Source organism: Anthonomus grandis, chromosome 17 (genome assembly GCF_022605725.1).
Source record: "Anthonomus grandis grandis chromosome 17, icAntGran1.3, whole genome shotgun sequence".
NCBI lineage: Eukaryota > Metazoa > Arthropoda > Insecta > Coleoptera > Curculionidae > Anthonomus > Anthonomus grandis.
Window position 1 is genome coordinate 9,011,773 of NC_065562.1, and position 14,113 is coordinate 9,025,885.

General features: G+C 33.1%; 1 protein-coding gene across 1 annotated transcript in view; it reads right to left on the reverse strand.

The window, feature by feature from the left end:
• Nucleotides 1-8,481, reverse strand: part of LOC126746549 (leupaxin) — a 186,626-nt gene extending 178,145 nt beyond the window's left edge. Inside the window, exon 1 of the mRNA XM_050454858.1 lies at nucleotides 8,331-8,481. Coding sequence (XP_050310815.1) covers nucleotides 8,331-8,346 — 16 coding nt within the window. The 5' untranslated portion in view covers nucleotides 8,347-8,481. The remainder of the gene's footprint in view (nucleotides 1-8,330) is intronic.
• Between the last annotated feature and the right edge of the window lie 5,632 nt (nucleotides 8,482-14,113).

Consider the following 14,113-nt stretch of genomic DNA (forward strand, 5'->3'; position numbering starts at 1 on the left):
ATGCAATAAGATAAAATAATTTAACATAAAACTAATAAGACTCTTAAAAACTAATTGAAGCTATTACTAATAATCATATGACAATCAGTTTGACTCATATTAAAACTGCTAATGTAAATTTTCATGATAATGTCTATCATACTCATGATCATGAACAGTTATGTTTGTAGATCTCAATATATGGGTCAAAGGATCATGTTTGCCATAATTACTTGGATCATAAGTTGTTGGAGTTGTTTTTTATGATTATTTGATATATTAATGTTAAAAATGACTAAATATGTCATTTTTGGTGCAGTTTTAAAATGGTTTAAAAATTATCTGAAAAAAAGGTTTCAAAGAGTAAAATTTAAAAATGTTTTTAAATTTTCCTTTTTAAAAATTATTTTGTTCTTGTTATTTATAAGTGAAGGGCACAGGGGTAAAAGGAGCTCATGAGCATTTTTGTGATTTTTCAGCAGAGCGATTTTAAGGTTGAAATTCTAGCTTACGAACGCTATGTTGCTTTTTTCAATCAATTAACTTTTTTTGTGAAGATAAAACAATAAACAAACTCCCTAAGTGTTTTGAGACTGTTTGTATTTCCGTTCAGTACAAAAAAATAATAAAATCGCATACAGGTACAAAAGTGACAGAGGAAAAGGGGTCCATTTTATTGAAATGAGTCTGTTCTTTCACAGTAATCATAACCTCGATCGTCGTTAGTGCGAAAGGCTCCAAACAATATTCCTAAAAAATAATAGATATTACTATTGTAAATCTATAAAACCGACCTTATCCTTAAAATTTACCAATTCGTTAATTAGTGATGCGGCAGGTTTAAAAAAAAGTCTTGCGCTGCTTTGTTGCAAAACTTTTTTAAATGCTGCAGGTCCCGAAACTTCTCAGCAGATATTGGAAGCTGCCCTAAATATATAAATAAAATACGTAAAAAACAGATTTAATAATAATAAAAAAATTTGTACCTTCATAACTTAATTCAGGTAGCATAAATTCGTTGTCTTGAAGATGACGAACAGCTAATCGCGAAGACTTTCGGTTTTTTCCTTGCAGCGAAGCTGACTCCCAACATCCATTATATGTAGTATGATACTGTATCAAAGGTCCTCTATTTATCTTAATTTCTCTGATTGGTCTAGATGGGAATGGCGACTTTTTTGCGTAACTATTGTCAAGAAATTTTCCCCAGCTGCGGAAAAAGGTGTGATTGACCTTGTTAACCGTAAATGGAGTTGGGGAATGGCGGGATTCTTCCAATATTTTCAACCAGTCTTTGGGAAGATCTGCTCTGCTTTTTTGGTTTACGAGGCCAAAGTTCTTATCACATTCCATATAGGAATGTCCTCGAATGGGGAACGTGATAGAAGCTGATTCTAACCTTTTCTCGTTGTTGACTAAGTTATGAAGAAAACGAAAAAAGGTAAAAATTTTTTGTTGGCCACTGCATGAATCACAAAATATTTGTAGGTGCTCGATCTAGATGGTTATATATGAAGTCATGAAGCAGTGAGCACACATCATCTGAACCCTTTTTTCCTTGGGTTTCTGGATAGACGTAAAAACAGCTCTCAGAGGTAGATAATACATGAACATTAAATGCGTATGTTGTTAGCTACCTTTTGTAATACGTATCATTTGTTGGTATATTTGGCGCTGGAAGATTCTTGGCAAAATCCATACAAATTGCCTCTAAATTAGATTTTTTTTTACTGTTTATCTTAGCCATCCTCTTCCTACTACAAAAAGTTTCCGCTTTTTTCTTATGTAACGCGTTTTCTGTAGTTAATCTCTCCATCTCCCTAGATATCCGTAAGATCTCCTCAGATGAGTTTTTCAGATTCAAAGTTTTTAATTTTTATTGTGAACTCATCACAGCTGCTACAAGTATCTGTTCGTGGATAACCAAAGGAGATATTGAAATCACGGCAAAACACCTGCCTGTACAACTCGTACGATATTTTATTGCCAGGGTGAAGTTCCTTAAACATTTTATGCATTTTCTTTATGTTTTAGGCATATTTTTGAAGAGTCCTTCAGGCCATAATGACTTCCACGACCCTTAAATGAATTGATATGCTGCCTGACTACGATTATAGTTTCTACTGGAAGCTTATTAGAATGGTTTGGGTGCCTACCTCGTTTATCTTCAGGAGCATATCCTGTTTCCTTCAAGCTTGCTACCAAAATTTCCACTTTTTTTCTTGATATGCCATGTATAGCAATAAATGCTTTACGGCACACGTCAAATTCCTCCGTGCTACCTGCTACCACAGCTCGCACCCTATACTTGTAGGATGCACTGTAGTGCTTAGCCCCTTCTCTCAATGTCTTACGTTGAACCGGAAGTACTGATATTAAGCCACTAAGGTATGAATTTTGAGCATTAGTCGAACTAAGCATGTTAAAATGCTTTAATATGTTACATCTTGTATCACTGGGTACAATATCAAAACACTTTTTTAAACAGTTGCAATCAGGGCCCATTTCATGACTTTGGAGTCTCATTTTCTTATTAACGTCCCTTAATCTGCCGTAAGATTTTCTTTTTTTGCTCCTAGGCTCCATTACACTATTTTTCAGTTTTAGTTCTTCATCACTGCTATGTTCACCACTTTCCATAATGAGAACTTTTTGAGTTTTAAGGATAAAACAAAAAAAAAAAAACAAACAAGCACGCTCTCGTCTAGTAGACCGACCAACTGACGCAAAGCATGGTTGAACGGCTCATTTCTACAATGAGCCCGTTTTTGCTCGGTTTACACGATAAATGAGCTCGTTCTACCCGTGTATAGCTTTTTTTTTAAAGCAGATTTTCTCTTCAATGAGCACGTTTTATCTAGTTTGAAATATGGGAGGTAAAAGTACATATAAAATACTATCAATCCTGAAGATATCACAGTTTTGAGTAAAATTGCAATGAGCCCCTTTTACCCATGTGTCCTTCAAATGATATAGTTCTTCATGTTCGACATTGTAAAATCAAAATCTTTGTAGATGATACTTTGTTATATTTATAAGCGCCTTACAACAAAGAATCAAGTAACAGTAATGTGGCTACCTGGCCACCGGGGTATAGAGGGGAACGAAGAAGCCGATCGCCTTGCAAAAAAAGGGGCTCAAACACCATACTATGGTCCAGAGCCATACTGTGGTTTAATGAAGACCCACATCACCGAAGACCTAAACAGGTGGGAAAAAGAACAATTGCTGTCGCACTGGAGAAGAGCACCAGGACTAAGACAGGCAAAAAAGTTTATAACCACTTCTAGAAAAAGAGCTGAACAGCTCCTAGACATGAACAGATCAGACATCAGACATCAGAACAGCAGTCGGACTCCTAACCGGTCATTGCCCAGTGAAATATCACCTAAAGGCAATAGGTATAACAGAGGACGACCAATGTAGATTCTGCAGCAATGCCACAGAAACAGCAGAACACCTGCTCTGTGAATGCCCGACCCAACTCTGCAAGAGGCTCAAGTACCTGGAAGGGGTACAACCAATACCTCAAGAAGTGGGACAACTACCTCCCAAAAAAAGTAGAGTTATGGACAAAATATCTCACAGGTAGCAGTGCTGAGCGGCGGATCAGCCGAAACGACTTCCTTCTCTATCTACAATCTACAATCTTGTTATATTTTGTTTATGAATTAGATAATATTTCTGAAATGACTTAATCTCTAAATGAAAATCTAACTTTAATCAAGAAAAACTTATATCAAGAAAATAAAAAAACTAGAAAAAATTAGAAAAACTTAAATCAAGGCTGATTGAAAATGGTTTAAAACTAAATGCAAATAAGATAAAGTTAGTAAAAATACAAAACATAACCTTCGACCAATCAACATAAACAAAAATGAGCCAAAAATCGTCATGAATCAAATGGTAATTGAGTATGTTAAGTCTCAAGTATATAAATCTGTCTTTGTACTGCGAATATGTAAAACAAAATATAGCAAAAAACTGGCTCTTTATTCAGGTTAAATAACAAAGTCTCAATTATTTACAAAACCTTATGTAGTTTTTCTAAATATAGGCCGACTTGAGATCCTGCAAAAATCACAAAACTTTTGTATGAGAGCTATACCATTTTGCACTAGGAGAATACCTGCTAGAAATAAGCTGCATACCCTTAATTTACAGCAAAGAGCAACATAAAGTATGTTTTATTTAAAAAAAAATATATATTTTGCCTTCTCATTTCACCAATGAAGTTATATAAATGTATGTGATATTCATAAATACCACACAAGATCAAGCAGAGAAAATAATTTTTACATTACAAATACACATCAGCGCTCTTTAAGAGTTAGAAATAGGTTAATTGTGCCACAACATACTACCGCATTATTTCATAGAAGTTTTTTGCACATAGCTGTGTTTTTATATAATAATTTTTATAATTATTTTCAAATTTCTAATTGTAGCTCAATATTCTGAAACAATACAAAGAGTGTGTTATTGTTTCATCAAAATGTATAGTTAGTTTTTATATATTATATTATTTTTTTTGAATATTTAATATTTATAGTAATATTATTATTATTCTTAATAAAGACATTATTTATTTATTTATTTACACATAGTGATAATGTATTTAATGTAGGCCTTAAACTGTTTAATTGATGAAGTTACGCCAGGGCAGTTAGCAAAAATAGGAAAAGTTTTTGCAATCAAGCTGAATTTTTTACAGATGCTAGCACTCATCAAGAGTACTTTGTAAAAAAAAGTTACACCTTTTCGGAGGCTTGCTTTTTTCGCCATGTTAAATTAAAGATGGCGGCTGGTGCTATTCTTAAAAAAATCGTAACTTTCTTATTTATTACCAGATTTTCGTCAAGTAAAAAACATTATCTTTATTTTTAACTAGAGAATAAGACAAAAATATAAAACTACTTTGACAGGTCATAGTTCTGCCAAAATAAGGAAATAAAAAAATCAAAAAGCTTTTCTTCAACTTTTAGCCAACCATACTCTTTACCAAAAAAAGTTAAAATATGTGGAGTCTTTTATGCGTTTTTGTTTTAATTTTAAAACAGTCGCCAAATTTATGATAGGTACTTTAGGAGAAAAAGCGCTTACAAAATACCAAAAAAAAATAATAATAAAACTTATCCAGGATGTAATTTTACTTCTTGTTTGATTTATGTACCAAAATATTTTGTAACAAATACACTTAAAACAAAAATATGTTTATAACAAAAACAGTTTGGTTTTAACTTATAAAAGAAATATAAACATTAAAAAAAAAAATAAAAAAACACATTGTTATTCTTAATAATAAGGAACATTATATATTGGTAGATATTCTTTTTTGTGCCAAAAAATTACAAACGAAGCTTTTAATAGCTTTCAACTAACAATAATATATAACTATTTATCGTTAAAAATTATAACGACTTATTTGGTTACACTTTACTTAAACTTCATCATCTATTTCCACTTCATCCAAATCAATTCTGGGTGCATTCATACAAGCTAAATTGCATTTTTTACATAACATGCCGCATTTTCGATTATACGAAGCACAAATACAGTTTGCTGTGCATAGATCTTTGCATTTGCAAAAAAAAGTAGCCATTAGGTGTTCGGACCCCTGGGGTTTAGTGTATGTTACTGGGAAAAGCTCATTGCCATTGGAAAACCACCCCCACTCAAGTGGGTCCAACTCGTTTCCTCTCCAGCTTTGTAACTGTAAATACACTCTAAATACATGTTGCTTACAGGAGTCTTCTGTGGGAGGAAGATTTGCCAAATCAAAATTAAATCCTAAACCTTGTGTAGAGGTGATTTGTTTATAGCAATAAAGTCTTGACTGATTAAGATTTTCACAGTCTTAGACGGGAAAAAATTTTAATATAAGTTTTTGTCCAACTTCACTTAGGACAGCCTTATTCATAAGGGGCATTAAAACTTTTGATAAAATCATACATTTCAGGATTATTTTTTAATAAGTCAAATATTCTTGTTTTGCCCATTTTATATGGATACGAGGTAGTATCACATCCTGTAAATGCATGAATGAATAAAAGATTTTCACGGATCTGTTCTGAGAGCAAAGTTTGAATTTTAAAAATATTTAGAAATTTATCAAGAGCTTTACTTGTGCTGGGTGCCCAAACATATAGCTGGTGGTTAGACTTATTTGCTAAGGAAATTAAAATTACAATTAGATCTGTATCATTACCAAAGACTACTACATCTTGCGATTGACATTCTGTTATTGCGGTTAAGGCAACAACTCTGTCACAATCAGATTTCATATGTATGACTTATAACCTTTTCTTTCAAATTCTCGGCTAGGCAAGAAATAAACCTTTCTTTGTTCGAAGAATTTGATAGTCTGCTTGCGAGAAGACCAGCGATGTGTTTTCCTGAAACTCAACCCTAGGCGTAATTTTTGATTGATGTCTACGATGTTCCTCGTCCTTGGTGGACGGTGGACTTTTCACTATAACCATCAAAAACTACCCAAGAGTTGAAACCAACATTTTCAATAAGATAATGGCAATAGATTTTAAATATATCGCCAAATGTTACTAATTTGGGCCAGACAATTTTATGTAGTAAGCAACCATCAATGACTGAAAGTGGATTTTTTAGTGTGTCGGGTTTCTCAAATTCAAAATTATCTTTACAAAGATGGGAAATCAGAACAGACTTATTCCCTTTGCAGAGTTTTCCTTGGCTAAAGAAATACGGAGGATAGGTACTTAGTTCATGTTCGGAAAACGTCTTCAAATCATTTTCGTTTCGCATAGTGAGCAATACTCTATTAAAGAACTGTTGGGGATTTACGTCAACTGGATTTTTTTACTTTGTATTTTGCTGTAGTTTTTTGCCACCTCAATTTTTGGAGAAAAATTTTGAGCCTGTAAAATAAGATGATAAAAGGAAAGTGTACATTTTTTTTTAACTTTTTTTGACAGAAATATAACCTGTCAAAATAGTTTTATATTTTTATTTCATTCTTTAGTGAGAAACAAATATAAAGTTTTTTACTTGACAAAAATCAGTTAATAAATAAGAAAGTTAAGATATTTAAAAAAATAGTACCATCCGCCATCCTTAATTCAACATGGAGGAAAAAGCAAGCCTCCTAGAAGGTGTAACTTTTTTTACAAAGTACTATTGATGGGTACTACCATCTGTGAAAAATTCAGCTTCATTGCAAAAACTTCTCCTAAAGGCCATTTTTTGAGCTAACTGCCCTGGCATAAGTGTGCTGTAAGATATATTTGTGCCACAAAGAATGAGGACCATTGGAGATCACTTTTTAAAAAGGAAAAAATGTCAACTATAGTTTATATATCCTGGAAACTTACTATGATTCATAAAAAATCAGGCGTGGTAATACCAACTACAATACTTGATATGTTTTGGACTTAATGCTACCATTTCCTCATGCAGCATTGGTTAATAAATCTATAATTGACAATAGCATTAAGATTTATAATTATTTGTCATTACATTTTAGTTTAATTTGTCATTACGTTTTTTAATCAAAATGTTTAGAAGAAAGATAATGTTTTTAGCTGATTATAGTGTAAATGAGCATTACTGTGATAGCCTCTAAATCCCTATATTATTTTATTTTTTTAGTATTTTAATTTTTACTGCCCTATCTTAAATTTTTAATCACTTTATTATTTTTTAGCCAGGTGCTAAACATAAGATTTATTTGTTCATGTGTTATTTTTTTATATTTGATCCAATGACTCTAATTTTATCTTAATATTTGTTTTTGTTATTTTTGTAATTCTTAACCTTACCATGTAGATAAAAAATATAAATATGTTTAGTTTATTATGCTTAATCAACAAGATCTAATATCTTGTGAGAATAAAGCCTTATTTCGAGTTTGACTTTGAAGGACTTTGCTCCATGTGTGTAATGATTTCAAAAATACTCATGTGTACAAGCTTGTCTGGGGTAAGGCAGGTATTCAGTTGGTAACCACTCAAAGGTCCTTTTTAAATAATTTTTGAGAACTCAATATAGGTTGAGCTGTAAAACCTGTTTCCCCTATATTTAATTTTATTGGAAAATATTAAAATAGATTTGCATAAAGTGTATTTAACCATATAGTTTGCAAGAAAAAAATCTATAAATATAAAAAGATGCAGAAATCTGGGTTGATCTGAAAAATGTCAATTAAACTTGAACTTGGTACTAAGAATAATGAGCATCCCACATTACTTTAAACAATTTAGATCTATTTATAGTATTTATACGGGATCGTTTTAATCATTCCATGAGACACCTACATGAGCAATGCAAGTAAATAATAATTTAAATAACATTTCAAGGTTATAAGAAATTGTACTTACCTAGGTCATCGACCATTTTCGAGCCGTTCGATTTTTGATTAATTATTATAAATCATCAAATAACGCACAACACATTTAAAAAGTTCTAGTTTTTATTTTTCTTAATTTTTCCGCAAATTTTTCACCTTATTTGGAAGTTTATTTATTTATCATAAATAAAAATATTCAAAATGTCAATCAAATAAACGTCAACGTCAAATGAAACCAACGTGGGCTGCGTTCGTAATTCCCGCAGTTTCGTTCCAAAGCGGCTTTAAACAATGTTGCCAACTGAAGGAAAATTTGAGTCACCCTTTAAAAGCGGGATATTTCGAGTTTTTAAAATTTTTCTTTGCTCTGCAATTCTGTGACCCGTAACATAAATATTATCTATCTCACTATTTTTTAGTATTCCCAGATTATTTTTTCGGAATTGTATCTTCATGTGGAAAATATCTGTCTTTCCAGTACTGCAGTATAGCCAAAGAGCAATTACCAAAATTAGAAAAACAGGAAAGAAAAGTGATACTTTTATAGAAAATTGTGCTTTTTCTAATAGTTTTATGATTTATAACTCTGTGGCGACTATAAACATACATATTTATTTATTTATTCAATGGACAACAAGCCCAATATTACAAAGAATAAATTGAATTAAAATCACAGTTGCATATCCTAAAATAAAGTAAGCTCTATATGCTAATACAACACAAGTAATATAATGCAACTTAACGATAAGCGGGTAAGCTTTTATTAGAAAAAGAAGGCAAACTAATATTAGACTAATTATAGACGTACTAATCACCGAGAATTCTTTACATCACAGGATTTATTTTGACTAATACATTGCCTATTGCAGCACAATCATCACAAACTAGAATAGATATGTAGATTTGATAGTGCTTATAAAAAGTAAGGCTTTATTGAGAACATAAGACGAAGGAAAAGATGTCCAAAAGAAGATCCAAATGATTTAGTAGTAGTATTAAAGGTATGAAAGCTAGAGCTCGGAAAGTAGACCTAAAAAGTTTCTTTTCGCCGACCCCAGGATTACCCACCCTTACGCCTCCACTCCCAATGCACGGTCTTCACTGAGTCACTTCACTTTCTTTAACCTTAGTCTGCAACTCGCTGTAGTACATCTGGATCTTGGTATGTTCTTATACATTCAGAGAGCGATCGTCATATGGCCTTGTCCTAAGTGAACATTGCTCGATTCTCCGCTATCCTTCATCCTCTTATGCGCCGCCATGGCCTCTGTTTTAATCCAAAAATCTCTTTTAATCTGGGAGTTCCGGTAGCCCAAGAAGAATGTTTAAAGGTGCCGCAGATGTTGTTCTCATGAGTACAGTTTTTGCAGTCTAGCCAGTTATTGGGCGTTGGTGACCTTTAATGCCGCTGGCCACCATACCACGGATCCATATGAGACCCTGATATGACTGTAGTACAAAGCCACTGGAGAAAATATGGTTTATGGGGTTTTAGATCCCTTCTTGTACCTGTTGTTCGCCATAATTATAGGGCTGTTTCCCTATTTACTATCTGCTCGACGTGAGTTTGCTGCCCTAATGTTAGGTGTGTATGATACAGTGGGAGGTTTAGAGCCTGTCAAATTCCGTCTCTTAGTAAAGAGAATGAGCTTGGTTTTATCTGGATTGACCGACAGCCTCTTGATACTGCACGCGGCTGGCATACGCTCACAAACTTTGTTAACGAATTTACCCGTTATCATCGAGTGTTCATCGTCCGCGTATGCTTGTGACTAGAATCCTTCAAGTTCTAGCTTCCTGAGGAGGCGATCAATCACCGGACACCAGAGGTGTGGCGAACCAGAGGCAGTCACCATTCACCCTGGTCTAGAGACGACAATCTCCTAGTGTAGCACTGATCTTCCAGTCTTCCAGCGCCGTTTCGATTCACCTGACCAGGTGAGCCAGAGTACCCCTGGTCGAAAGGGCGTGGCAAATGATATCTGTTTTCGCCTTGTCAAATGCTTCTTCTATGTAGCCACTACATGCATGTTCTATAGAGTGACGATTCTGAATTAGAATCCTCGATCAGTCGTGATTTTTTGTGTATACCCTTTCTTCTACGTTACCCGAAAAGTCCTATATCGCGTATTGGTAACAATAGAATATTTCAGGAAATTAGGTTGCTCAAATTCTCTGGTTCAATAAACACATTTATAAGGTGGCTAAATCTTTGGCGAGTTAGTAATTGACATTCGAAGAGTTTCTCTGATGTATCTGCTTTAGTTTAACAGAATCTGCATTATTCGTCATTGGTTTTCCCCATTTTCTTAAGGTAGTTATAGGCAGACTTATAGAAAGCGTTTTGTGTTCTATCCTTGGCAAGCTGATCTGCAACTTCGTTACATTTGGCCTCTTCATGTTTTGGTTAGGGTGAATCTTACTGTTTGCCAATTGTTTTGCTGGCTGCTTGCAATTCTGTATTAGCCGGGAGGTAATTTGTAGCTTTTAGGGCAGCATAGCTGTCTGTCAAAATGTAAATGGCTGCACCTTTTAGGATTTTCTTAGCATGTTCAGAGATGGCTATTGATAATGTTTACTTCTGCCTTAAAAGTTAAAATGTCACATCTAGGTCCTTGAATTCCCGCTCTAACTTTCTCTTTCATCTTTATCTGTATGCAGGTCAACGTTTTTAATTTTTGTCCTGTTTTGTGGCACTCTTCAATTATCACTTTAAAGGAACAATCAAATTAGAACACTGCTTCCATATTTGTTGGTTTTGTCGTGTTCTCTATGCCGTTGCTTTCTTGGTCATTCTTTCTATACATATATGAGTTCCGAGTTAGTTTCTGGTCAAGAACGATAACAATACACTTGACTGTTTTGGAAAGCTGAACCGTTTTCTTTTTTAGAATTGGTGCTTTTGTGTTCAGCTTCCCTTTGTTTATAAATTGGGTAAATACATTTTTTCTTTAATTGAAATTTAGTCCGTCTTGTCTGCACCATCTGCTGATAAAGTTAAGAATATTGTCTTGATTGCCTCTTATTATAGTAACTAGCTCATCAGTGTTGCCATGAACTTGAAAGCTGTGAGGTGGTGGTATTCAAATATTAAGAGTCACATGTCACAATTATTTGCTTGGATGCGTCTAACCTGGCCAACCCATTCTCAATTTCATAGATGTGATAAAATAACCTGAGGGGACCTATCAATAGTTATAAAACGTTCAACTCATAGTAAAGAAAATAATACTCAAAACATTTTCACAAATCCAATTACTTATATTGCCTGCCTATTTAAATTTAATATAGTCTTATTCTTTGATGTACATGGCCGCCAATAAATTGCTTCCGATAAGAAAAATTACTTATTGTAGACAGTTCTTGCTGTGTTTTATTGAATTTAATCGTTTTACAGTTTTTCTGCGGGTTTCAATACAGGTTGGGTCCAAAGATTTTACTAATGGTTAGTCAGCATACCTTTGGCACACCAGAAGTACCCCAGATGGTACTCCAAGTCTAAATGAGCTTTGCAGTTTGTTCCTGACAGTTCGAATATTTTTCACAGACCCAGTTTATTTTATATTTTCTTATTTGTAAATATTTCAGAATATCCTGACATGCTGACTTTCTGGTTTCAACCCAACGTTCGTTAGAAATAAAGATCTTTTTTGAGCTGATTTAAGGGTGGTCAGGTTTACATTATCACCTTATCTTATTTGATTATCACTGGTTTTTGACATACAGTGTCCATTTAAGACACTGGTCACTTGATTTTTACCAGAGCCATAAAACATATACACATACACTCATTTGATATTCACTGGTGTTAGTATCTACCCCTACTTACTGCAATTTGTATAGTAGACATGCTACGAGATTAAACAATACAGGGTGATCAAAAAATAAGATACTACGTTACACTTTTAATATAGAGACCTCCATTATTTTTAAAAAATTTTTATTCTTTATGAAGTTTTAAGTAACTTTTGTATAATAATGTTTATACCTATCTTTAATTATTGTGGAGCTATTTAATTTTATTATAAAATTCTATATTTGTAATAAGAGATTATATCCTAAAAATAATGATCAATATAGTTCCTATAGTAACGAGACTTTAATCACAAAACAGTTTTACCACTAACCAAAATTACTTACCCTTATATACTAAAGATGTAACTAAGGAGGCCGAACAAATTTTAAACGCTAACTAAACTATACAACTGATTCTAAGGGATTGATCTTTTATCCCTGTTAAGAATGGTTTTTTGATTTTTAAATATTGCTAAGCCTTCGTATGTATCTATTTTTCTATTGTTATTACTAGATTAAGTAATTTTAAGTTGTCTATCCCTAAAAAGTGACCCGTATTTAAAATATGTTCAGCGAAACTTGAGTTTTGACTTATTTCATATTCTGCATGAGCTAAATGCTCTTTAAATCTGACATTATTTGATGTTTTTGTTTGCCCTATGTATGTCCTACTTCTTATCACAATCATTACATTAACATGTACATCATTACATTAATCTCATGAATCCCGGACTTTTCATCGGTCTTTATTGTGTACTAAACTATACGAAACTATTGTATACTAACTGTATACTATATTAAAAGATTTCGAACCTAGGTAGACCATTCTTAGGCCTAGTCCTCATTTACAAGAATGTCTTTACCAATTGTCTACTTTCAGCCGTAATCCGCTCCCGAAGACCTTGAATGGAATCTTCGTACTTAAAACTTTGCTTCTTTTCTTTCTAAAAATTCTTTTATAACTAGGCATCAGTTATTTTTAGTGCCATGATCGAATTTTTCTGATATTTGCAAATCCTTAGCCACACAACGAGCCTATTCAGCTGGAGCAGTAAACAGGTCTTGCTGCACTTTACAGGTCACGCATTACCAGCTCTTTTTTCTAAAAATTAAAAAAAAATAGGGGTCTTCGTTTAAAGCTTTAAAATGTAATGTAATATCAAAAGTATTTAGGATCACCCTGCATTATAAGATGTATCTGTATCTAAATCCCGCTAAAAATCAGAAATAGCGGTGAGCCCTTTTCATTGAACCACCCCGTAGCAGCACGATGTTTGTGGATTTTTTTTGTAGAGAGATATTTTTCCATAATTTTTTTGTAGTAAGGAAGCATATAATTTAGAAGGAGCATATTCGAATCAACCCTGTCAAGTGGACAACTTTTTACATAAACTAACGTGACTTGACTTTCACAATAAGAATTTATTCCATTTAAAGTTGCCACACTGTATAACTTATTATATAAATCAGCACTTATCATAATTAATATGTTCACATAGCTACAAGAAAAGAACTTGCTATTTAATATAATATTTAGATAATATAATATGGGATTTTTATTTGCATCTGGTAATTCCCCACGTCGTCATTCTTTCATATATATTATTAAACCAGTTTTTGTGTTCTACAGTGTGTCGTCAAATAGAGTTTACATAGCATTTATTCTCTTGCAAACAGTAGGAGTAAACTAAAGAGGAGTCGAAAATATTTCTTCGGTTCTTGGGTAAATTGGTACTTAAGACAAATCCATCTAAGTTTTAAGGAGCGGGACCAAAATGCTTGTAAAGCAAATTAAAAAATATATTTTTTAATATACAGAGTGTCTATTTCTTTCTTTCACGTTTTAGTTAAGTTAGCTTGCTTTATAGCACAAACTGGCTGACATTCTGTATATTCCATAATGCAGGTTGCATGACTTCCCCCAAGGTTTCCGAAAAAAAACCTGTAGCTACTTTTATTTATTTATTTTTATTATATCCGCGTGTAGGTATTTAAAAAACAAAGCTGGTAGAAATTAAT